We start from the raw sequence: 22984 nt of genomic DNA on the forward strand, positions 1-22984 counted from the left end.
CACTATTTAAGCCTATCCCATAACTGTCCATGGACACTTTCATCATATTCGCTATTTAAGCTTATCCTAAAATCGTCCATGGACACTTTCATCATATGCACTATTTAAGCTTATCCTAAAACAGTCCATGGACACTTCATCAAATCCACTATTTCAGCCTATCCCAAAACCGTCCATGGACACTTCCATCATATGCACTATTTAAGCTTATCCTAAAATCGTCCATGGACGGTTTTCTCCTCATATCCGCTATTTAAAGTTATCCTAAAATCGTCCATGGACGCTTACGCAAAAATCGTCCATTTTCAAGTGTCCATGGACGATCTCGAAACCACTGCTTTAAACTTATCCTAAAAACCACCCATGGACGCTTTGTTGCAAAACAACTGATTTAAGCCTATTTCAACAACCGTCCATGGACGATTAAGGGAAAACGTCGGTTTTGCGTAAAAGCGTCCATGGACGCTTACGCAAAAATCGTCCATTTTCAACCGTCCATGGACGATCCGCGGATTGCGTCGTGTCCAGGTTTTACCCAGTCCCCATTTTTGAACCCAACAATATGGTCTAATTCAGGTTGGGAATATATTTCATTTAAAGTGTTAGGGTCCTAGAGATAGACTTGAAATGATTTTGGGGAAAAGCTCTAACAGTTCACTTTGGGAACACGCGTTGAATTGCAGGGAACTTAGTGAGCAGGAATGGCAGTGCCATGGTATGTTATCAGGTTCATTATTTAGAAAGGATGTAAGTTGCTACATTTCAAATGGATCTGGTTAATGCTGGTTAAACAAGTTACAGACAATCAAGGAAGCACTGTATATATTTTGTATACAGATGGTTTTTCTATTGTTTGCCAGATTTAATGTTCACTCCAAACACCGTAGACATATAGTTAGTTCTTTAACACATTGATAGCGGTTGTAACATGAAGGAAAACACTTGATTGATAAATATTTTCCTCCTCTTGACTCTATTGTTCCTTCTGTGCAGTCAGAGTTCCCAAACCTTTGCTTCCAAGTTAAAGTTTCTGTTTCTCTTTAATAATGTGGCCATCTCGACCTGACTACAGAGTTGTTTGCAGAACATCGAGAAGTGAGATTTTATGTTAGGTTTCATTTTTGATCAGTTCTTATCTGACCTGAAAACATCCCAGTGATGTCACACAAAGAAGAAGTTCTCTCAGCCCCAGAGGAATTTCCATTCCCCTTCGAACCTTACTCGATTCAAAAGCAGTTTATGACGTCATTATACAGCGCTATTGAAGAGAGGAAGATTGGCATTTTTGAAAGCCCAACAGGTGAATGTTTTGTTTTTTTCATTGTTTGTATTTTTAAAGTTTCTAAATTCATGAGACTGTTGTAGAATGTTATGTCATAATGCAGGTGGCTTTACCAAACTTCATTAAAGTTGGTGAATTCCTGTGTTCATAAAACAATTGTTCGTTAAGCAGCGCCATCTAGTGGTCAGTCCTGCTATGCCTTGTTTAATTATTTCAAATAATACCACAAGTTTTGAAAAGTTTGTAACGGTTCAATCACTTTAAGTAGTTTTTATTCAGTTCGTTTTTTGTTGACATTATAATGCATCAAGGTCTCTAAGTGGTTGGCCTTGTGACATTCATTCTCATCACTCCAGTCTGTTTATGGTTAAACTATTAGCATGTCCATGTTTTATGTTTGATGAAAAGGTCTCTAATTAAGGTTTGAAGATTTTAAAAATAATTACACCGACATCGAAAGAAAAATTTTAAATTTTGCAATTTCTTATAACAAAGTGCATTGTGAAGTAATAATTGATAAGGACGGAGCAATTTTAAGGACAAATGATCATGGTAATATGGCGATTTATGCATCAAATCGGTTTCGAGCTGGTCTTGCTTGACATTCTTTAACTGCTTCAATGGACGTTTCTACAGTTGGCAGCTTCTCACAAGATACTAAATGAACAAAACACAATTAATCGAAAACTCATGCATCCAAAAAGACTTTAGGGCACTCGACAGGTCATGCAAAAAGTTTTCCCGGTACTTCTGGTGCAAACAACAACAATCTTAGATTCCAAGTTGTTAATTATTTATAGATATTTTTGATAATTTGTAAAACTTGAATGAAAGGGACTGGGAAGTCGTTGTCGTTGATCTGTGGGAGTCTGACTTGGTTGAAGGATCATGAGGAAAGAGAGGAAAGAAGGATTGATGCAATCCTATCTTCAGGAGGGCGAGAGGTGATTCATTGACTTTGGTTATCGCCTGCTTCAGTGTCAAAGATGCTTCCTAGATTGTGGATAAATCATTTCTCCACCATTCATTAATCTTCAGTCGGCGTCTTCCTCGAACCTTGAGAAAACTGGAGAAGATGAACCCCTCTGGGTGAAAGAATTTGCGGAAAAAAATAAAATTTCTGCTGAGATTAAACTTGCACGCTCGATGAAAGAAAGAAAAACCAGAAGTGAAAAAGAGATGAAAATGATGCAGAAAAATTTGAAAGAAAGCAAAAAGCAACATGGAATCAAATATGGAAAGAGAAAAGTATAATTCTTAATGTCAATCTAAAAATTAAATTTATGAGTTATTACACCCGTAAATAATGCTTCAAGGTAGTTTGAATCTGCTTTCGTTGCTTTTTAACTAAATTGAGCATTTACAGTTACGTGTTGGTGGAATTCATAGTTGCATTAAACATTTCTGTAATTGACTCTTTCCCAATTCTTTGAAAAAAAATTTGATTTTTTAAAGTTGGAGTCCAACAATGATGATGAAGTTCTTGCTCTGATGAAGCAAGCCAGGATGGAACTGGAGAAGAAGGACCTCGGATGCGAAGGTTGCCGTCGTCTTTGTCACAAAATGTTTTAAAAGTCAAATAGAGTTCAACCTCAGCATTTTTCTTGGATTGTTTCGATCTACCTCGATGTTATCTATTAAAAATTTTTAATTGTTACATCACAGAAGGAGTAGATGAGATGTATGCTCTTGATGAGTATGAGAGTGATGAAGACCCAGAGAGCAATAAAAGTAACAAAGAAGAGGAGCAAGAAGAGGAGCAAGATGGAGTGACAAGAGTGAGATAAATTTCAAGTTTTAGTAATTTCATGATTTACTCAAAGCGAACAGAAGTTCTTAAACAATTTTTGGAATTTAAAACAAAATAATATTGAATAAAAATGAAGATTTGTTTCCAGATATACTTTTGTAGCCGCACACATTCCCAACTCACCCAGTTCATCCATGAGTTGAAAAAGTCCCCCTATGGAAAGACATGCTTCAGCGATTTTCCTCTCAGCGTTGTTTCTTTAGCTTCACGGAAATCTTTCTGCATCAATGAAGATGTGAAAAAACTTTTCTCTATTCAGCAAGTGGGTAATAATTCATACAACTGGAAAATGCTATTTTTGTCTATTTTGCCAAATGCTAGTTTTGTTTTGTGAAAGTTTTTTTAAAAAATCTGGGTCTGTCAACGCAATGCAGTGTAAGCCGGTTAAGTTAACTTTGCTTGATCCAATGTTTCGGAGAACTTGAACAACTTCGTTGACCGCGGCAAAACACGTTGTTTATCACAGCATCTTAACTACTCATGGCAACTCGAAGGCGCTTTTTATGCCAAAACTTACCCGAAAATGTCAAAATAAGTTGTTGACTGGTCAATATATCAATGCTAATTGCTGGTGTTCTGTGACTTCTTGTCATTGTGATGGAAATGCAACTTTTAACTGGACTTAAATTATTTATCAACTAAAAATAATGCTTAAAAACGATAGTTTAGTGGAGAGGTCTTAAACTTGAGAGAATGAAATCACATCCATTCGATTGTGAAGGTTTTGGCCAATCTTTGATAAAACAACTATAACAAATGAAGCATTTTTAGAAAGCCAAAGCCCAGTCAAAGAACCGCTTTCGAATGGTGAGTCTTGGTAATCTCTGGCAAAAAATAACTGCTTGTTAAAATGGTCTTCTTCAGTTGACACACCAGTACATAGAGAAATTAGTGGTAAGATTTGCAGCACATCTGACATTCGATAATGTTGGGCTTGTATGTCAATGAAACATGAGATGTGACTAAATGCTCACAATGGTAAATTCAACAACATCGGAAAATACGCAATCTATAGAAATACAAAAAAAATTTGAAAAATGATTGGGCTGCATTCTCCATATCAAGTGATTGCAACAAATACCGCAAATGCTTGCATAAATATTTCATTAATTGAAATTTTAGCCTGCTTCAAACAACTTTTGTTCTTCAACAAAGCAAGGACAAATTAAAAATATGAAAATGTTTTTAAGGCCATTTAATTACCAAGCGAGCCAGAGAAAGGCGGGTGCAAGGTTGTATTGGTGTCGTGTGTTTGAGATCCCTGGTCCAGTGCTTGTTTTTTCACTTTATACCAAGGAAGATAAAAAATAAATTAATATTTGACTTTGGACATGATTAACCATTGTGAGAGATAGGTGTGCGTTAGTGCGTGATTATATTGTGTTGATGTATAAATGGTGCAAACAAGTCGAAAATGTGACAACCCTAAAATAATAACCTCTGCAATGAATCTTAGTTGTCAAATATTATTTTAACATAATTTATCGCTAATTATATCGACATGAGTTATCTTGAAGTTTCCCTTCAACTGTGAGTTAAGAAGCTTCCACTGTCATAAATGCGTAAAAAGTGTCTTGCGCAATTCATCTCCGAATTTTGTGGCATTTTAAGCGACATTGGCATTTTTAGGAAGTTTTGTACAATGTTGGGTTTGTCGATAAATTTGGTTTTAGAAATATTTAAATACAAAAAACTTTCACAAATGCTCTGGATTATGCAGATCAACGACAAATGCCTGGAACTTCAAAAAAATTTAAAAGAAAAACAAAAGAAAAAGGATGAGGAAATAGGTGGGTATTAAGTAGCATGACATTTAGTTTTCTCGTGATTTTGAGCTTTAGCAAGCAAAGCATGGAGAGATTTCTATCCACCATTTGGGAGGCTTCACTTCCTCCGTGGTCTTCCAAAGTGTGGATGAAAGACTTGGCCATTACTATAACCAATGATACAAGTGTTGCTATGGTTACAGATGTTGTGAGAAAGAAAAGAGTTCGGGTTAGCAATGCAACATGTTGTTACTATAGCAACAGCAAAGGAATGGATGACTTAACGAGTAAAATAGTTGAACAGATCTCAGACATTGAAGATATTGTGAAAGAAGGACGTACCGTGAGAGCTTGTCCGTATTACGCAACCAGGTGTCCCCTTGCATGTATGATGCTTGTTGGAAACGCTGAAGAGAAGTCAATATTCCATCTGCATTTTGAATAACAACAATCGTTTATTACATCACAGACGTGCTGTGAGCTTCAGCCAGCTTGTTGCTCTTCCGTATCAGACTCTCCTCCACAAACCGACTCGAATCGCGACTGGAATCAACTTAAAGAACTCGATCGTGATAATTGATGAAGCCCATAACCTGGTTGAGGCAATCAACAACATGTACAGTTGTCAGGTCCATGCCGTGACTTCTTTAAAGTCATCGATTTATCAACATCTTATAAACATTTAATAAAAACCCACATGTACATCCAACATTGATCGCATTTAACTACATGTTTGTGATGTTAAGTCCGATGGCAAACGATGACGTATTCTAGTATTTTGGTCTAGATGTTGTTGATTGACTGGATATTTATTGTTGATTTGATGCCAGGATGGGGATAGCATACGAGTTAAACCAATTTTAACTCAGACATGGATTTATCTTAACTTTTTTTTGAAGGTCTCTCTAAGGGAGGTGGAAAAATCTTTGAGCCAGTTGCAGCAATATGCACAAAAGTTTAACAAAAGATTGAAGGCAAAGAACCTGTTTTATGTGAAGCAGATATTGTTCATACTCCGCCATCTTGCCATGGTTATGGTGAAACAGAGACAGTCCACATCTCCAGGTACCACCCGCACTTTTACCCCCTGCTTCTAATAGAAACAATCCCTTAACTAGGTCATTATTTTGAGCAGCTGCACAGAGTGGTTCTTCACTTCTTTTGACGATCAACCAGTTTTTATTCAAAGCTTCCTTGGACAACATCAACTTCCACAAGGTGGCGCACAAGTTAAACAGGGAAGTACTTCCTAGCAAATAGTTTTCTAGCAAATGATATTTTTAGATCTTACGATATTGTCAACGCAGCAAAATATCAAAAAAGCTTAGTGGTTTCTTTGAAAAGATGGAATCAAATTCTAAGAAAACTACTTCTTATTCATCAGTTGCAACATTTTTAGAAGAAAGCAAAAAGACAGGTATATCTACTGTGATGTCATAAAAAAGTAATTATGTGCTATTTATATTTGCTTTGTTTTTTTTAGATTCTAAACATTCTTTTGAAACATCTAATGACGTCATGATGAGATCACCATTAATGCGAATTGAATCTTTTCTCATGTCGCTGACGTCACCAGGTGAAGATGGTCGTATCGTGATATCCACGGATGGAGTGGGGGGGAGATGCTTGAAGTATGTCCTCATGAATCCAGCCTTCCACTTCAAAGATTTGCTGGAGGTAGGTTGGATGGGTCAGGCACATTCTGGGCAGGAATCATCGTCTTGTTTCAATCAAGGAATGCAGATCGGTCATTGTAGCTGGCGGAACCATGCAACCATCGTCATGCCTCATTGACCAATTAATCGGTCAAGCAGAACCTCTGCATCGGGATCGAGTTTTTGAGTTTTCTTGTGGTCATGTGATTGATGGGGCAAAGCAGCTGCTTCCAATAGCGCTCTCTAGTGGCCCATCAGGAGAGAGTTTTGAGTTTACTTTCGAGAAAAGAACAAGTCTGGTTCTGGTGATTTCTCTCTTCGTTCAAATAAACAAAAATTATAATTGAAGTTTATTGTAAATGTTTTCTTGGAATCATCAAAATATCATAACACCCGTCTTCAAGCAAGATTTTTAAAACATCGCTGATGCGCAGGTTGATGAACTTGGTCGTCTGATCCTCAACATGATCAACATCATCCCTGGTGGACTGGTTTGCTTTTTCCCTTCATATAAATACGAGGATTTTGTATACAAGAGGTGGCAAAATACTGGACTGATTGAGAAGTTGGACGCCAAGAAGAAGGTAATCATCCTCATCATTGTTCAATCATTATCCTCATCCTTGTTCAATCATCATCCCACCACGTTATTGCTTGTTGCAGATCTTCCGAGAACCAAAGAACAGCGGTGATGTTGACAAAGTTTTGATCGATTATTCAAAATGCATCAGAAGAGCAACAGCTCCCACGAGTAAACTCACAGGCGAGCATCTCACATATTCTCACACTGCTTCATATGGTTTGTGTTTAAAAAATAACTTTTATGGAAGCAAAAAACTGTAAAAATATCTTCAACCGGTGTGCACGCCAGTAATAGCTGTGATGGTAACAAGGCCAGTATGTCGGTATGGTCACAAAACACGTCTTGCTCATCGAACTCAGGCCTTAAATTAGCCATAAGAATTCGCCCCGTCCTTTATCGACCCGCATATACTGCCATGCTGTAGCATTCATTAATTGTTATCATGATCTTTTTCCTCGGACTGAGGAAAGTTTTCGCGCAGCTTAAGCATGGCCACTACTGCCTACACTCACCGAGCTGGTCCATGCAAAGTTCCAATAGACAGAGTGTTTGTGATATTGTCCAAGTATGAACTGTCCACCAGGTTCACTCAACTTTGTTAATATCATGTCCAAGGTTATTACAATGGTAGCGCCACTGGGGATCGAATACGGAGCGCATCGTTGCGTGTCCAGCTCTCGAACTACTCCGCTCGTGGAACGGTTTCGTTAAACCGAGCCCATGCACTTTTCATGAACAAACAATTTAGAAAGTAACAAACACTCGACCATTCACAGGCGCTCTCCTCCTCAGCATAGTTGGAGGCAAGATGTCGGAGGGAATCAATTTCTCCGACGATCTTGGTCGTTGCGTCATAATGGTTGGTCTTCCCTACCCTAATCTACACTCCCCTGAACTTAAGGAGAAGATGCGATATTTGGACCAAAACATGGTAATTTCTATTAAGACGTCAATACTTGGCCTAATTCTGACAAACAACTGTATTTTGCAGCGTCGCGATACAGACGGCAGAAAGGGCGGTCAGGTGCATTACGAGAATCTATGCATGAAAGCTGTCAATCAATCAATTGGACGCGCGATCAGACACAAGTATACTGCCCTCAATAAAACGATTCTATCCAACAATTACCGAACAATTTCTTTAACCAGGGACGATTATGCTGTCCTGCTTCTGGCCGACCTTAGGTATGGGAAGTCCTCTGTGTCCAGCAAACTGCCTTCATGGATAGGTCGCCAGTTGCGGAAAGTTGACAGGTTTGGAGCCGCGTTTGGTGCCGTGAAGAAGGTGATTGGTCAAACGATTCTCTTTTGTTTTTTTCGTCGAACTGCGCTAATTTATTATTTTACTTCGCTAGTTTTTCAACCAGAGAATTCGTCGCCCTGAAACCACGTGTGACGTCAGAAGCGTAGTGGAATTCCCCAGTTTGCCGGTCATGTGATCGGTGTTTGTCAAATTGAACAGATGGTAAGTCCAGCAATCACGCCGTCCAACATTAAACGTTTGTATGACGTCCATCTTGATGACGTCACATCGTAGCGATCGATCTCTATTACGTCATCGTTTGTCACGGCCACGAAAATGACGCGATTACTTTCTGAGAATGTGGCGCTAGAGAGACAAGGCATGATATGAGCGCCATCTAGCGGTGGTCTGAAATATAATATTTCTCCGCAAGTCAGCTGGAAATGTGGAAAATTAAATCGATTAAATGCTCCATCTCACCTGGCCAGTGTCACCGGCATCTTCATCTCTGTCCATTGGTCGAATTCTATGATGTATTCGAACATACGCAGGTATGACGTGTCCATTGCGTCATTGGTGACGAGAAACATCGAAGTTGCTGATGACGTAAGAGTTGGCTTGGGACTTGGGCACGGGAGGGCGCATTTTTCAACAAACCTGGAGAAAATGACGTCATCTTAGATTGTTAGCCAGGTTCAATTGTTTCTTGAAGTTGAGCCACGCTCAAACGAAGAAGAATTGTTTCTTGTTAGGGGACTCACCTGTTCTCAGCTACATTCCACATTAAGTTTTGCCTCGGTTTTATTTTTCCCCCGCACACGAATATTGTCTCCACCTCCACTGCGTTTAAATCAAGAAATAAAATCAATTGATACCTCCTATTGTGATATTACTTACTTAGTTCTGACGTAGGTTTGTCGTGTCTTAGAGAGCAACGTCGTGGGGATTTCCCTGGTATGACGACGTCGCTGGGCAAGTAGTGGAATGAGGGGGAAAGTTTAAGACCCTTCCGTTTCATTGGCGAGCCCAGTGGCTTCTACAAGCACAAAAGTTGCAAAACTCCACCCTGACCTTTCACCTTTTATCCTGCTTACTTTCATGCTAAGTTCATCCAAGTTCACTTTCTTGACTCGAGTCAGACCAGGCACGGCGGCGTGGGAATAACTCGCTTGCGGAAGTGAAAGCAACGTCAGTTTCCACTTGGGACTTCCCGGTTTCGTCGATTCAATGTCGAGTCGTTCTGAACTTGACGTTGGTTGGTATTCTGCGCGAAGAATCGCGCTTCAGGGCCAACTTTAAAGGTTCGATACAAAAACATGCGTACATGCATTATTACGTTACACTACGTCATAAATGAATTGACATTGCATGCCGATGATGAATTTGAATTGCGTGATTAATGACGTAAGATGCACATGACGTCAATGTACCTGCACTGAATGGACAAATCGACAATATTTTATCGTCCATCGCTGAAAAAGATTATGTTTTGTCTGATGCCCTGAAACTTGCATTTCCACGAAATAGTTACGTCAAGTATTCTAATGAGGTGATCTTACGTTTGTCGAAGTTTTCAGATAAGCCTCCGATTGCGTGTAGCGCGCCATCTAACGGCAGTAGTGCAAAGTGTGCGCGTGCCACCTTCATGCCGGCGATCTGAGTCCAGCCCGTGCAGTCGAACCTGCTCAAACACAGTCAGCATCTCGTCTAACCGCAACTACGTCATCGACTACTACCTGTACACGTCACTGCATATACGCTTGTTCCGTTTCGCGTCACGCCCGCCGGCCACGTACAAACTCCCGTGATATGACGTCACCGCATGCCCGCTCCACGAAGGACTTGACGTCACCGATCTTTTTGTTTTGTTTGATTGCGTCATACTTTTAACATAGAAATCACATTTATAAATTTTCTGTCACATAATTTCAAGACAAGGACTCACTTGTACACTTTGTTGGATAAATATTCCTCTCTGTGTGTGACCACGGCGTAGATGTCGGACGGATTATAAACCTGCGGAGTATTTCCGGGAGATAAGTTTCCCTTTATTGCTCCAGGCCACCCCCGTAACGCTGCCCGCACCCTGCTGCTGCAATCCTGCGCAAACTGCATTGAAGTTATCTAATGTGACGTCATAATCAAATTAGTCGTACCTGGTCAAGCATAACGACAGTCTCCTTGGAAACAATCCGATAGAGCGCGCTGTGCTTTATGTTTGAAAAATCCACAAACTTCATGACACGTGACGTCATCCGAGGAATTCTAGATTTGGGGGTTTGTGTAAGCCAATGAACGAGCGATTTAAACAACTGAAGCTCCAAATCCATATCACGTGATTTTGCCGCGCGAAGTCCTTCGCTGCTCAACAAAATATTCAACTCCTGGAAGAATATCAGGGGATTACGATTGAAATATCGCTGATTCCAGCAATATTATATACAGCATAAGCTTTATAAGTCCAGCCTCTTATTAAGCCTAATTCAACACGGTCCCGATTTAGGTGGCGTCAAGCGCTTAAAACTAAGATCTCTATGATTTTGTTGGACGTTCTACGTAGGGATTTAAAAAACATGTTTAGACCAATCAGTAGGCAACATGGTTGGTGTTGTATTCTAGTCTGGGAATTACCCTAGCAGTTGGCGTGCTGCAATGTCCCAGCCCCCAGGTCGCGTGCAGAATTTGGCTAAAAATTAGCATGAAAGTAGCTAAAATTTCTGATTTTAGGCCAAAAATTCTAGTGTTTATTTTGCGCCTCTGAAAGTTTGAATCATGTTTTTTTGATGGCATATAATGGATTTTAGGCCCAAAGCACACTAAATTGACATGAAAAATTTCAGAGAGTCTTATGTAGGACTTTTCGAGTAATCGGTCTTTTAGTAAATTCACTGTATAATAAAACAAAGATTTTATGGCATTTTTAGTGTTTGACGCCACCTTTACTCCATTTGTTTCTGTAAAAAAAGATCCGCTTTATGAGCCTAAAACTCCGTTTAACTCCGCCCATTTCCACAATTATTTCGCATAATTTGAGCGTGAGCACATGAAGATGTGCGTAAAGATATGGACATGCCAAGAAAATTGAGCTGCTGAAAAAGTGCCGAGCGTTACCAGCTACAACAAACTTGCCTGTTGTGTGTGGGTGTTGTGTACAGTCATTTATAGGCTCTGGATTGACGTAAACACGCATTCCGCTTAATAAGCCCTAAAAAATGGTTCGGTCCCGAGGTGGACTCATAAAGCGGCGACTACTGTAATATTATTATTTTTGCGGCATTTCAAGTGAAAAAATAATCACTCACGTAGGCCGACAGGTCCTTGAAGGATGACGATTCGGTGATTTCCCAAAAGTGAGAAACAGCAAACTTCTTGCTTTCTTCGCCAAGTTTTGGGAATCCCCAATTTCTAGCTATTTTAAATGCGACCAGGACATTGTCGGGATTGAAAAAATTCCCATAATTCCCGCAGTTCCGGTCCAGGTAGTGGGCGCACTGAAGCGCGACAAAGTGGAACTGAAACCTTCGCGCGGCCCTCAGCGTTCCCATCGCGTTGTCTTTGTCGATGGTGCACTGCGAGGTTGGGTTGAGTAAGAGACCGAATCGCTCAATGCACCAACACCGCTTACCTGGCCTGTGTAGATGAACTTTATCAATTCTTGAATCGCTGCCTCATCTATCTTGGTCAAGACGATTTCTTTCGTGTTTATCCGGTTTAGAATGGTTCGAAACACGTGACTACTCGCCGCCAATATGACTCTGTGGCACTGAATCCTAGTATTCGAAACGACGATCGTTAAATCACAGAAGCAATTTTGCTCTCGTAACAAATTGAGACCTAGAAAAATTGAAACAAGAGAACCATTGTTACATCATTTTAAAATTATTGTGATGTAGTAGAAAAGGGTTGGCTACCTTTGAGGAAATTTGGGATGCTTTTCGTTGCGAACCCAACGTCGAGCTTATCACGTGTCCGTCGGAAATATTTTCTTTCTTTATCGCGCCTACTTTCGTAGCAGGCTTTTGTTACGTCATAGGCGTCACCCTCTGCAGGTCGCTCCGTTTGCGGAGAAGTTTCTCCGGTTTTCCACTCACAGGGCAGGGTGCTTCTCCGCTGCGAGGTCCGCATTCGGTTGGGCCAGGTTCCGCTACTGTTGGTCGCCGCTTCTTGCACAATTCCGCTCGAAACCGCCAAAAGACTCGATAGCGTCACCGTGCCTCTGTCATTCGAAGATGTGACGTCATGGCCGCTGTGATCCAACAGAAAGTTTTCTATGGACCTGCTTGAAGTAAAACTCGATTGTTTGTCATCAAAGTTGTCTTTGGGGGAATCGATGAATATTCGAGGGAGATTGTCACGTGATCCCAAGCCTGGTGGCGTCGCTTCTAGTTTTGCGTCGCTACTACCGACGCTGGTGACGTCATTTGCAAGGTCCTCTGTCGACTGACTCAAGGGTGTCCCCGATCTACTGTGAAACGTCAACTTGATCGAAGGTTTATTGTGACGTCGCAATCCGGACGTTATTATGTCACTGCTGGTATCTGATGTTGAATCGCTGTCAGCCGCGGTACTTTCCCGTCTTCGTGGCTGTGACGTAACAACACGTTTTATGAAATGGAATGTAAGTTTTCTGAATTATCGTTTGTTTACCGTCAACAAGGGTGAGGAATTTAAGCGCTCTCCTGATTGGTTAAAATTAGATGACGTATCGAAGGCATCCGTGCGTGGCGAAGATTTATGACGTCTTTCAAGATCGTTGGTATCTTGTTAATAAAGCAGAGGAAATTACGTCATTATGGCTGTTAGCTAAGACGCCATTTACCTGCTCCTGGTAAGGAAGCCAGCATCTTGGAGCACGTTCGAGATATCACTTCGATTTTAAGCGCTTCCGCTGCCATTTTGATATTTTTCAGGACAACGACTTCCACTTCGGTGCCAGTGCTACGAAAGAATTAAGTCATTACATGATGACCAAATTCGGACTTCTCGTCATCTGTTATGACGTAATGAATACCTGTAAATAAACTTGACAAGTTGATGTAGCGCCTCTGGCGGAACCTTCTCGGCGTTCATCAGACTTTCGCGTTTTAAAAAGACGTTCCGCATGACTGAGCTCAGTGCAGCTAACACGACACGGTTGGCTGCTATCACCTACGTATGTTGTGACGTCAAAATTTTTGTAATTTGTTGTTCGTATTTTCTATGGTTTACCTCTCCGTTGAAAGTGAACGTGATGTCTGTCATTTCTTGATTGTTACGTAACAAGCACAAATTTTTCATCATATCGGCTGAATGCGATTCATCGGTGACGCGCCATTGAGCAGGGCCAATCCCGAAAGTGGTTGATTTGTTGACGGCGGCGCTTATATTCGTGCTGCTACTTGTGGCCCGCGGAAGACCTTTGGAGCTTGAAAATAAATTCTCACTAAACCATCAGCTCGCCAGTCTACTACGTCATCAACTCACCTCTTGCCGAAGTTGAGCAACATTCTGGTTATAAGCTCGGTTGCTGCCTTCCAGATGTTGCTGGTTTTCGATTAAAAGTCCCTTTTGCTCAAAACTACAACTGGCTGTCACTAAACTAAGCGCTACATAAAACTAGACAGCATCGCGCTTCTGAGAAAGGCAATTATGACGTATGAGATCGTGATAATCATCATAATGACAAGCATTCGCGTCTCGGTCTGAAATGTTTCAGCTCAACCACTGGCGCTATCACCTGCAACGGAAGTGACGTAGGCAAGCGTTGCGGAAATGAGGTGACGAGCGCAACAGGGCGTATCGAGATAGTGCGCGATTTTATTTGAACATTTAGAAGCAGCGAGTGCGAGATTAACCAGGTAGACACCTACAGCGTAAAAGTAACTCAAACATGCAACGTGTTATGTGACGTCATTAAAGTTGTCTGGCAACCATCCTAGCTTCCTCTTCTTCCTGGTGAAGATTCCGGATCTCTGCGAGGCTTCTCACGAACTGCGTCCACTCGTCCTGGCGCGGGGACGATAGTTGCTGGAAGACACGTCACAATAAGCAGAGTGTTTATGCGGCGACAACGGCCATTCTTACCTCCCCGATGTCGCAGAGGTGAACGCGTCCCAGGCTGTCACCAACAGCGATCTGTGAACCGGTCGAGTTCCAAGCCAGCTTGTTGATGGCCGGCGCGGAGTCAACCACAGTCGATACAACTGGCACCTGCCAGCAATGACGTCAGACAAAGAGTTCGAAGCAACAGATTTGTGACCTCACCTCTGTGTCGATGTTGAAGTTCCATAAATCGACCTTCCCAGCGCAGTCACCGCTCGCGAACATCGCGGGGTGGGTGGGCGACCATGATACGTCATAAACGCAGTCGTTTCGGTCCTCGAACGAGTGGAGACACGAGTGATTTCCGTCCTACAAATTATTATCTTTCTAATATCCGACCAACTATTGCGTCATTGCGAGATTACGTCACCTTCAATGACCACAGCTTGATAGTCCAGTCAAATGATGACGTTAACAGGAGATGGGAAAAGTCCAGTTGTCCGGGGCAACGGTGAAAGTCAATGCCGGAAACCGGTCCCATGTGACCCTCGTACAGCTCGTTGATGCCCTGCTTGCTGCATAAAAAATACACCTCCGAGTTGGAAGTTACTTAACGATTTGACGTCACAACCAACCTTCCGTGACGACAGGCGCTGTACACCGATCCGTCCTCGGCCCCGATCGCGAAGTTATTGACGTTGTTTTGCTGGAACGACATGCACATGACCGCGACCGACTTGCTCTGTTTGTGCTGGAGCTCCATCGCCTCCTGCAATGGAGAGATGTGAGAGGCAGCCACAGAGTTAAACGCACAATCAAGGTACCAGGGGCTGGCCGAGCATGTCCAACGACCAGGAGCACATCTTCCCATCCGTCGATATCGACATCAAGTTGTGCGCATTCTGGGTCCCGACAACGTCCATGCAAAATACAGGGTGCTGCGAGTGAAGCAATAAATTGAGTCACGTTTTGCCTTGATCTGGTTAAATTACCCAGAAGGAACTAACGGTATGAGCGGCAGTCGACAGCTTGCTTCTTTGCGCCGTTCTTTTATTGATGCGGTTATCCCATAAGACGATCTGTCCACTGTACGTGCCGCCAACCACCAGGTTTGGGTGGAACTTGGCAAAGCAAGCCGTTGTCACCGACGACTGGCACTGGAAGGTGTATCTGGCAACGACAGAATTCATTAACGTCTCCACATAATTAACAAAACTGATGGTGGGCTTACTCTGGGGTTGTGGTTTTGTATTTGCTGTTCCACACCAGAACCACCCCCTCGGGTTCATAGGGGGCTTCGTCATTGTTGGCGTACGAGGCCACACAAAGCTCGGGGTGGTGGGTGCTCCAGTCGAGTGCGGTGACCATTCTATGTCTCGACCATCGCTCGTCGGAGAAGATCCGATTTATCCCGAGCTTCATCCCTCGCTCCACTTCACTCTCCTCGTCTCCGTGAGTGCTGTACTCCGTGAAAAGATCGATCTGGTGCGCGAGGGCCCGCTCAATGAACTTGGTTGACCTCATGAGGAAGGAGTGGTATCCTTCCGACGACTCAATCATCTGTTTCTCGCTCTCGGAGAACTCCCGCACCTCTGTTGGTGAAAATTATGCAATGCAATGGTGCCCACAAAAATAAAAGTTAAATGCTCATACCTTGCTCCATCTCTTCTTCCTCTTCAGGAAGATCTTCAGGGACCACAACATCCTTCTCAGAATCTTTCACAACTTCCTCCTCATCGTCTGGGGGAGTCAAGAGGTTAACTCGTGACACATCTCGTGACAACATGTCATCAATGATAGTCACCTGAGGCGTGCTGGTTGTCTTCTTCAATGGTAGTTTGAGTCTCTTTGGCATAAGTGACCACCTCACGAGGAGGAATCGATGTCAAAGTGATCTTGCTTTGGCCCAACTGAGGAGCGTGTGGTTGCCTGGAGAAAGCAACAGATGATTTATGACTCAGAGCAAAAGAGCGTGACACTGTTTTAGTTCTACAAATGCATAAATCAACATCTAGAGTGAAATCAGCTAATTTTCTACATCTAAGCACAAGGAATCAGGGCATGCAGCATATGGAGATAAGTAGCACGGCAGCTATGCTAATGATAACTATTACCAGTTATAACGGGTCATGCAATTTGCAAGTGATGAAATTTTTGTCGTTTTTATTTGGAATTATCCCATTTCATTGCCTGACAATTTATTGCTTTGAGAAATATTTATTTTGTAATAAATCTTTTCTTTTTCTACAAAACTATATCACTCGAGTCAATCAACCACAGCAGATGCTAAATTACTTCAATCACTGATGTACCTTGGGATTTTCCCTGCACGTCTGTGTACAAAAATAGTATGTAGTGACACATGGTACGTTTGGCAAATACACAAGCTACATCAAGCCATGTGGCTTTGTTCCCTTATAATCTATTAGTGTGGACTGGATGCTGACTGCCACCCACAAAGCAATGCACACAACATATAAAGGTGCACGACATCAACACATAAAGGTATCTACCACGATGGAATCAGGTGCTCACTCTGTAGTTCAACCAAGCTTGGCTCAAGGTCCCAATCCATACTATGACACCTCAATATGTTGTAGCATCAAGCAAAGAAATTTTATAAACATTATCTTAACGATTTCACAATATCGTTCTCCAATGCCATAGACATCATAAGCCAGAAAGACAAAACAAAGTGAACTATGAAATGCTGATTGTTCTTACCTTGGTCGGAAAGGGCTTGGTTCTGTGGGGACATCTTGTGCAGTTGTATTCACTTTCTTTGGGGATGGAGGGGAAGGAACAACTGTGGTGGAAGAATTAACGTTATTACATCACAGTTACTTTTATGTCATCATAAACATCTGCAGAGCTTCCTCGCTTATCCGGTCTAGTTGGAACAATATTTTTAGAAATTTGAGCAGAAAAACAAGAACCGAATAATTAAATTCTTATATCCAAGTGAAACATAACACAGCGGTAATGAACAGAGCTCAATCAACTGCTTGATGGGTCTAGCTTTGGGGAACACTGATACAGTTGTAGCTGCAAGTGGCATCACAATTTGTTTGTTTTACTGTATTGCTGCCTAATAAAGCCGCTTCATTAGGCGAGCGTTTCATTGAATGCCAGCTAAACGGGGGAGCTCTGAAACATGGCTCGATTATCTCTGGAAACGGGGTTACCGGTTGTTGAATAATCGATGCCGACCGTCCGGAGCAAATCTTCGGTTTCTTTTCGCTTCTGATCCAAACTTGACGAGACCGAGACTGTCACCTTTTTTTCTTCCTGGTCGTAAAAACTTTAATTTAGTTGGGACCAGAGCTGGGCAACCACTTTTTGAAAGTAAAGTGCCGCTCAAGCTCGTCAATAAAAAAAAGGGCGTCGCTCATTTTGTCTCTCAAGCTCTCACTATTTTTTGCAATTAGAAAATATTTTCGCTCCTGCACATTTGCATGTTGCAAATTTGATAAGAGGGATTTGATAGAACGTGTCTAACTGAACCCATGAGCGTGAGATAATTGAGGTAATAGAAAAGAAATTATGGTGTAATAATTGTTCAATACCCAATCCTAATATGGGAGTGCAAAAGTAAAGGAGAGCTTGAATTTCTTTACACAGTAAATAAAAATTGCAATTAAAAAAAGTATCAAAGCGGTTCAATATTAAATATAGGAGATCGAAAAAATGTAGACTGTAATTTGGAGGAGAGACAGAGTGCACGCACAAGTTTCATGAACGTAAAAGCATAAATTTTTATCTTCAAGCTGATTTGTAACAAACAAAGAGAAAAGTTGGTTGTTTGAATTCATATCAAATAAACAAAAAATTGAGGCTGCAGTGCAGTGGCAACATTTGCATCTACGCATTCACGATTTCTCATTGAAAATTGCCATACTTTCCAGTTTGGCCATTAATGTAGTTGGGCTAACCTGCTCCCCTGGAAACTATGACAGTTTTTGATACAAAGTGTGCATGCAAACACGCAAATTTTGGCGTGATGGTGTGTCAGACTGCAGAGTATGGCAAGAGTACAACCGAGATTTTTTTCCAAAACGGCAATGCACCACCACAACAAACCGGTGTTTCCAGAAAAAAGGAGGCACTAATTTATAGTTCCAATTTGTACTGCAAAAATAGTGTTTAAAACAGATGTTTCTAAATAAAAACGGGAAACACTGATTTCCCCGGAATATGTATCGTAAGGGGCCATACCTTGCCTATCCCAAACGCCTGGCAGCTTTAGGCCACGACCGCAATGTACACCAGCTGCTTCCTTGCACACATACATCACCGGGATTTTGCTTCTGCATACCCGAGATCTCTGCGAAAACTGCCATATTCTGCAGTCGGGATGAAGTGCGCTGAAGCTTCAACGCTTTTTTATTTATTATGAATTAGAGTTCAAACAAACGCTTTTCTTTGTTGATTTATTTATTAATTGGCGTGATGAGTAAAATATTATAGGCGTGCATGTTGATAATCTCCTGTCTGCAGCTGGTAAAGGTATATACACTTTCCACTACGGCTATCGGCTTACCTCTTTTCGAGAAGCTTTGCTTTGCTTTTCGGCTCGAATTTGCGCAAGACGAGCTTTCTTTCGTTCCAGTTCGGCTTTCCTATCCATTTTGTCCGACATTCTTGTACTTTAATGAAGTTGCCGGTTTCCAGCTGGTCAATGTCAGAATGTTGGAAATGTCGGAATTGTAAACATCAGTTTCACTTTGAGGGAGTGAGACCTATAGATATCTTATAACTATATACTTAGATGAAAGCACGGTGTACTAAAACATACGTTTCTGTATTTTGCATACATAGTGCAATTATTGCATTTGAACCTAGAAGCGTTGCGTAATATTTAGATTTTAAATGATCAAACAAATGCCCACGTGCTTGCTGCTACAATATATGCATTGAGACTTTTTCTAAAATACAAACCTGTCCAGTTCCAAAAGGACAGTTGTTTTACTCAGGTTATATATGGAACCAATTTTGAGTCGTCAGATATAGTCTAGTTCAGGGGTCGGCAACGTACGGCCCGCGGGCCGGATCCGGCCCGCAGCATTTTTGCAAATTGTAGTTATTACCGTATTTTACGGACCATAAGGCGCATCCGATTATAAGTCGCACTGTCAATAAATTGCTTTGATTAGTTTTTTGTTCATACATAAGGTGCACCGGGCTATAGAGTGCAACGTATTTTAAGGAGTATGGGTTACCGTATAAAGCTCATTAAACAAAAATGCTCATTATATGGCGAACTCAGAATACTCCCCCGCACGTGGTAATTGTTTCGTTGCGCGTGCGTTTTTTTCCACCCCATTCCTTTCTGCACTGCTTGCGCACAAGACGTTGTGCTGTCAATAAAATTACTTGGTGCTTTCGTTATGAATTGTTGCTATTTTTCTTAGGATTAATCCATATAGGCTTAGCTAAATTTGGAGATAATCTGATAAGAACGCCCTGATTCGCCAATTTTAACAACATTATGAAATGTGAAGGAAACGGAAGTGCAAATGGAAAATTTGTACGGCCCGTTGACACCTGCACAGTTTGGTTTTGGCCCGCGCCTGAAGAAAGGTTGCCGACTCCTGAATTCCAGAACAAGGAGCAAGATGTGAGATATGAATCACCAAACATGTTTTAATAAACTTGCGAGACAAGAAATCACGGGTAGCATGACGCGCCGCGGGGAGTAGCTGTAGGAAATAGAGGAGATAAAGTAAAACGTGTAGAAGTATCTAAAGCTAAAACAATAAAGTATACGATAAAAAACGTCGCAAATTGCACAACGGTAACAACTACACACAAGGTCACTCATTGCAGATGGAACAATTCAGTGTGAGATGTTCTTTACCAAAAATGTTGTAAACAAAGTCATGTTGAAAGATGCGTAATAAATATAACCAAACATGTTTTAATCTCCAGTAACCGGTAAAATGCGAATTATCTTTTTCAATTAAGCAAAGCAATAATATTATCATACCAGACTATTTATGATGATGATAGGGGGCAGAATCACGGATAATAACATTAACAACTAATATCTTGAGTATTTGATGTCGATGTGTCAACCTACTTTTTGTGTGAAAATGGTTTCTACCATTGTTATTTTCAAGAATGTTAAATGTACAGGTTTTATCCATAGATATCTTATATATAATATAGTTATTATATAAAAGATATCTATGGTTTTTATCAGGCTCTCGCGCAAAACCTTACATGACTCCAACTTAGTTGTGTTAGTTTCATAATCGTTTTTAGCGAAGTATTATCACTCTGTCAACAAAGAATACATATGATTAAAAAAGATCTCTGGATCATTTTTTAATGCAATGTTTATACCAAAGCACGTGTAACACGTGTTTTCATTGTACTCCCTTTTGAAATATTTTAACCTTTTTTAGGAATTCCACTTCTATTTTGACTGGATGTGTAGTTGTAATACAAATTTAAAGTCAGTTAAATATCCTTTAAGAAACAATATATTTTCACAATCTTTGTACCTAGGGTTAAATCTATTCCCAATTTATGTTAATGCTGATGCTTTTTTTTTAAATAAACGGATTTTTATTTTTTTTCTATTTTGAAACTATAACAATTTAAATACTAAATATTATTTGCGTAAAAAGAAAATATCACATATTACTGCAAATAATACAATTTCTATTCCATTGATAAAGCTACACATAGGCTACTATACATAATTCTCGTTTAAGAATCATAGGCAACTTTGTGCAATAGGTTAATGAATAGAAAACTGTGATTCATTGGTGTATTAACAAAAAAATGAAGCATAAAGTTATTTTAAAGTTCTTCTTAACCTAACTGTTTGTCATTCAGAAGCAGTTAGTTTGAATTGTCTTGCAGTGTACAGTGAGGCTGATCTGCTAGTAGTAGGCTAAATACAAGCAACAACATATTAGTTTGCAAGTTTAAATAAATATTATAATGCAACTCATCAACAAAGCATAAAGTGATGAAGTAACTAGAGTCTAGATCAGTGCTCTTCAACCTTTTTGTCAACGCGGAACCCCTCATGTTTTTTCGCGTTTGTCATGGAACCCCACTAACAAAAGTTTAGAAATTACGAATTGCTTGGTCAGAAAATAAGATATTTCGTTATTACACTGTTACACTTCAAAAAATAATTACACACTTCAAAACATAAACAGTTATTACAAAAGTTATAAAGTCAGACATTTAATGACTCTGTTGTTGTTGCTTTTCTTTTGATCTTATGAGTGTGATGCAACAATAACGTTCTTGTTAACAGCAAGTGACGCAACAATTATATCAATGTTTTATTCGGTTGTTGACTGCACTCAGCAACTTCTTGTTTAACAAACTGGCCTACTTGGAGTATGAATGCTGTGCAGTGATCGAAAAAAATCGGAATGACGCATCAAAATGCTGAAGCAAGAAATCAATTTCCCTAAACAAACGAGGAACCCTCGCGGAACCCTTAAAACTCACGGAACCCTAGGGTTCCGCGGAACCCCTGTTGAAGAGCACTGGTCTAGATAAACCCTTTTTGGTTATTGATATTTCCCATTCCTTAATTGTAACGGGATTATACTGTAACGTTTTCGGTATTTTCTATTGGCAAAGCATAAAAGCATCTTTATTATGACTAATTCGCATGTTCCTAATGGCTAGACATATTAGCATCTTTGTTTTGGTTTATTTTACAAGTTTAGATGTGTTTTCGTATAGGCTACTGTATATATTTAGAATTGTTCCATCTACAATAAGTGACTTTGTGTAGTGTTAATATTTTATCGTTGTGCCAACATGTGACATTTTTATCGTGTTCAGCAAGTTTTAGATCAACTAGGCTATACACATTTTACTTTATGCCCCAGAACTCATCCCCAGGCTTATCAAGTTATCACACTGCCCATGACTTCTTGTCTCGCAAATTGAGTTTAATTGGGTGCACTGTGATTTGGTGAGCAAGGGTTGACATTTTATTCTGCGTGCAGGTTTTTTGTAAGGAATACGTTTAATTTTACTGACTTGCTAGTACCTTTGTTTTCATTCAACACAGGATCGAGTTAAGAAATGGAATCTTATTAAAAAGCTTGATGAGCAAGGACTGTCTAATGCCTCTATATGACTAACCGTTAAAGCCGGGATATAATAAAGTTATAGCAATTTGTTGTGACAGGAGCTTCTTTGTGCCGGTGGTAAGTATTTCATTTATCTTTTGTATTTTTTCTTCATATTATATTTCTTACAGTATTCTTACAGTATTTCTTCATATTATATTATGCCAGCTTATAAAATAACATACCTCAAATGCAATCAAATAAAACAGCAGCAAAATTTTGTGCAGGATGAAAAATTGGAAGATGATGATAGTGATCAAGAGGAAGATCACGATGATAACAGCGCCGTGGACGCAGAATATGAACCAGGAGATTCCGAGAATGACACATCGGAGTCTTCTGATACCAAATTAAGGAAGAGTGTAGTAAGTATATCTCCACTGATTCGAATTAAAAGACATCAGACCAAGGAGAGTCTGGTAGTGGTACTGGTCTGCGGTGTTTATTATTAAATCTTACTGTTGCTTAAATACAATTTTATATTCAAATTAGAAAATAAAGCGACGTAAACTC

At 40.5% G+C, this 22984-nt stretch overlaps 3 protein-coding genes and 1 long non-coding RNA gene across 7 annotated transcripts; 1 reads left to right on the forward strand and 3 right to left on the reverse strand.

Annotated features, from left to right (window-relative positions):
• The first annotated feature begins 1059 nt into the window (after positions 1-1059).
• On the forward strand, positions 1060-9218 carry LOC143471095 (ATP-dependent DNA helicase DDX11-like). Of its 2 annotated transcripts, XM_076969447.1 has the most exons (19): positions 1060-1300; positions 2117-2226; positions 2321-2530; positions 2738-2822; positions 2948-3060; positions 3181-3354; positions 4813-4882; positions 5062-5230; positions 5328-5487; positions 5758-5923; positions 5994-6076; positions 6143-6275; positions 6342-6535; positions 6594-6818; positions 6948-7097; positions 7177-7276; positions 7873-8027; positions 8088-8185; positions 8246-9218. In XM_076969447.1, exons 1-19 carry the CDS (start codon positions 1159-1161, stop codon positions 8478-8480), a joined length of 2772 nt encoding a protein of 923 aa, XP_076825562.1. In that variant the 5' UTR covers positions 1060-1158; the 3' UTR covers positions 8481-9218. The 2 variants fall into 2 exon arrangements, with proteins under 2 accessions (XP_076825562.1, XP_076825561.1); XM_076969446.1 differs by having other exon boundaries at positions 8088-9218.
• LOC143471094 (uncharacterized) lies at positions 8062-13979 on the reverse strand. Of its 2 annotated transcripts, XM_076969444.1 has the most exons (18): positions 13803-13979; positions 13548-13743; positions 13351-13487; positions 13159-13277; positions 12987-13099; positions 12251-12923; positions 11965-12173; positions 11642-11908; positions 10496-10723; positions 10285-10439; positions 10076-10222; positions 9899-10020; positions 9770-9811; positions 9434-9603; positions 9237-9375; positions 9101-9179; positions 8820-8996; positions 8062-8747 (listed from the first exon to the last, which is right to left on the reverse strand). In XM_076969444.1, the coding sequence occupies exons 1-18, from the start codon at positions 13823-13825 to the stop codon at positions 8546-8548; spliced, it is 3198 nt and encodes a 1065-aa protein (XP_076825559.1). In that variant the 5' UTR covers positions 13826-13979; the 3' UTR covers positions 8062-8545. The 2 variants fall into 2 exon arrangements, with proteins under 2 accessions (XP_076825559.1, XP_076825560.1); XM_076969445.1 differs by lacking the exon at positions 9770-9811.
• A 138-nt stretch (positions 13980-14117) lies between these two features.
• On the reverse strand, positions 14118-19059 carry LOC143471097 (cytoplasmic dynein 1 intermediate chain 2-like). Of its 2 annotated transcripts, XM_076969448.1 has the most exons (14): positions 18901-19059; positions 17546-17648; positions 17085-17166; positions 16673-16693; positions 16165-16289; positions 16014-16100; positions 15592-15952; positions 15368-15530; positions 15185-15298; positions 14996-15129; positions 14791-14935; positions 14583-14729; positions 14403-14528; positions 14118-14345 (listed from the first exon to the last, which is right to left on the reverse strand). In XM_076969448.1, the coding sequence occupies exons 1-14, from the start codon at positions 18997-18999 to the stop codon at positions 14232-14234; spliced, it is 1821 nt and encodes a 606-aa protein (XP_076825563.1). In that variant the 5' UTR covers positions 19000-19059; the 3' UTR covers positions 14118-14231. The 2 variants fall into 2 exon arrangements, with proteins under 2 accessions (XP_076825563.1, XP_076825564.1); XM_076969449.1 differs by lacking the exon at positions 16673-16693.
• On the reverse strand, positions 18292-18894 carry LOC143471098 (uncharacterized). The gene is made up of 2 exons (XR_013119477.1): positions 18576-18894; positions 18292-18488 (listed from the first exon to the last, which is right to left on the reverse strand). It is a non-coding gene; the product is annotated as an uncharacterized LOC143471098 (long non-coding RNA).
• Positions 19060-22984: the final 3925 nt, after the last annotated feature.

Source organism: Clavelina lepadiformis, chromosome 9 (assembly GCF_947623445.1).
Source record: "Clavelina lepadiformis chromosome 9, kaClaLepa1.1, whole genome shotgun sequence".
Taxonomy (NCBI): domain Eukaryota; kingdom Metazoa; phylum Chordata; class Ascidiacea; order Aplousobranchia; family Clavelinidae; genus Clavelina; species Clavelina lepadiformis.

Bases quoted from the DNA above. Each gene is read 5' to 3' on its own strand.
- LOC143471097 (XM_076969448.1), bottom strand. From the start codon at position 18,999: ATGTCGGACAAAATGGATAGGAAAGCCGAACTGGAACGAAAGAAAGCT. The intron at 15,531-15,591 runs GTAAGCCCACCA...TGTCGTTGCCAG, and splicing joins TACAAAACCACAACCCCAGA to ATACACCTTCCAGTGCCAGT. The intron at 15,299-15,367 runs GTTAGTTCCTTC...CTTCACTCGCAG, and splicing joins TGTCGACTGCCGCTCATACC to CACCCTGTATTTTGCATGGA.
- LOC143471094 (XM_076969444.1), bottom strand. From the start codon at position 13,825: ATGTTGCTCAACTTCGGCAAGAG. The intron at 10,440-10,495 runs GTACGACTAATT...CAGTTTGCGCAG, and splicing joins CTGTCGTTATGCTTGACCAG to GATTGCAGCAGCAGGGTGCG. The intron at 9,376-9,433 runs GTAAGCAGGATA...TTGTGCTTGTAG, and splicing joins TGGATGAACTTAGCATGAAA to AAGCCACTGGGCTCGCCAAT.
- LOC143471095 (XM_076969446.1), top strand. From the start codon at position 1,159: ATGTCACACAAAGAAGAAGTTCTCTCAGCCCCAGAGGAATTTCCATTC. The intron at 5,488-5,757 runs GTCCATGCCGTG...TTTTTTTTGAAG, and splicing joins ACAACATGTACAGTTGTCAG to GTCTCTCTAAGGGAGGTGGA. The intron at 7,098-7,176 runs GTAATCATCCTC...TGCTTGTTGCAG, and splicing joins AGTTGGACGCCAAGAAGAAG to ATCTTCCGAGAACCAAAGAA.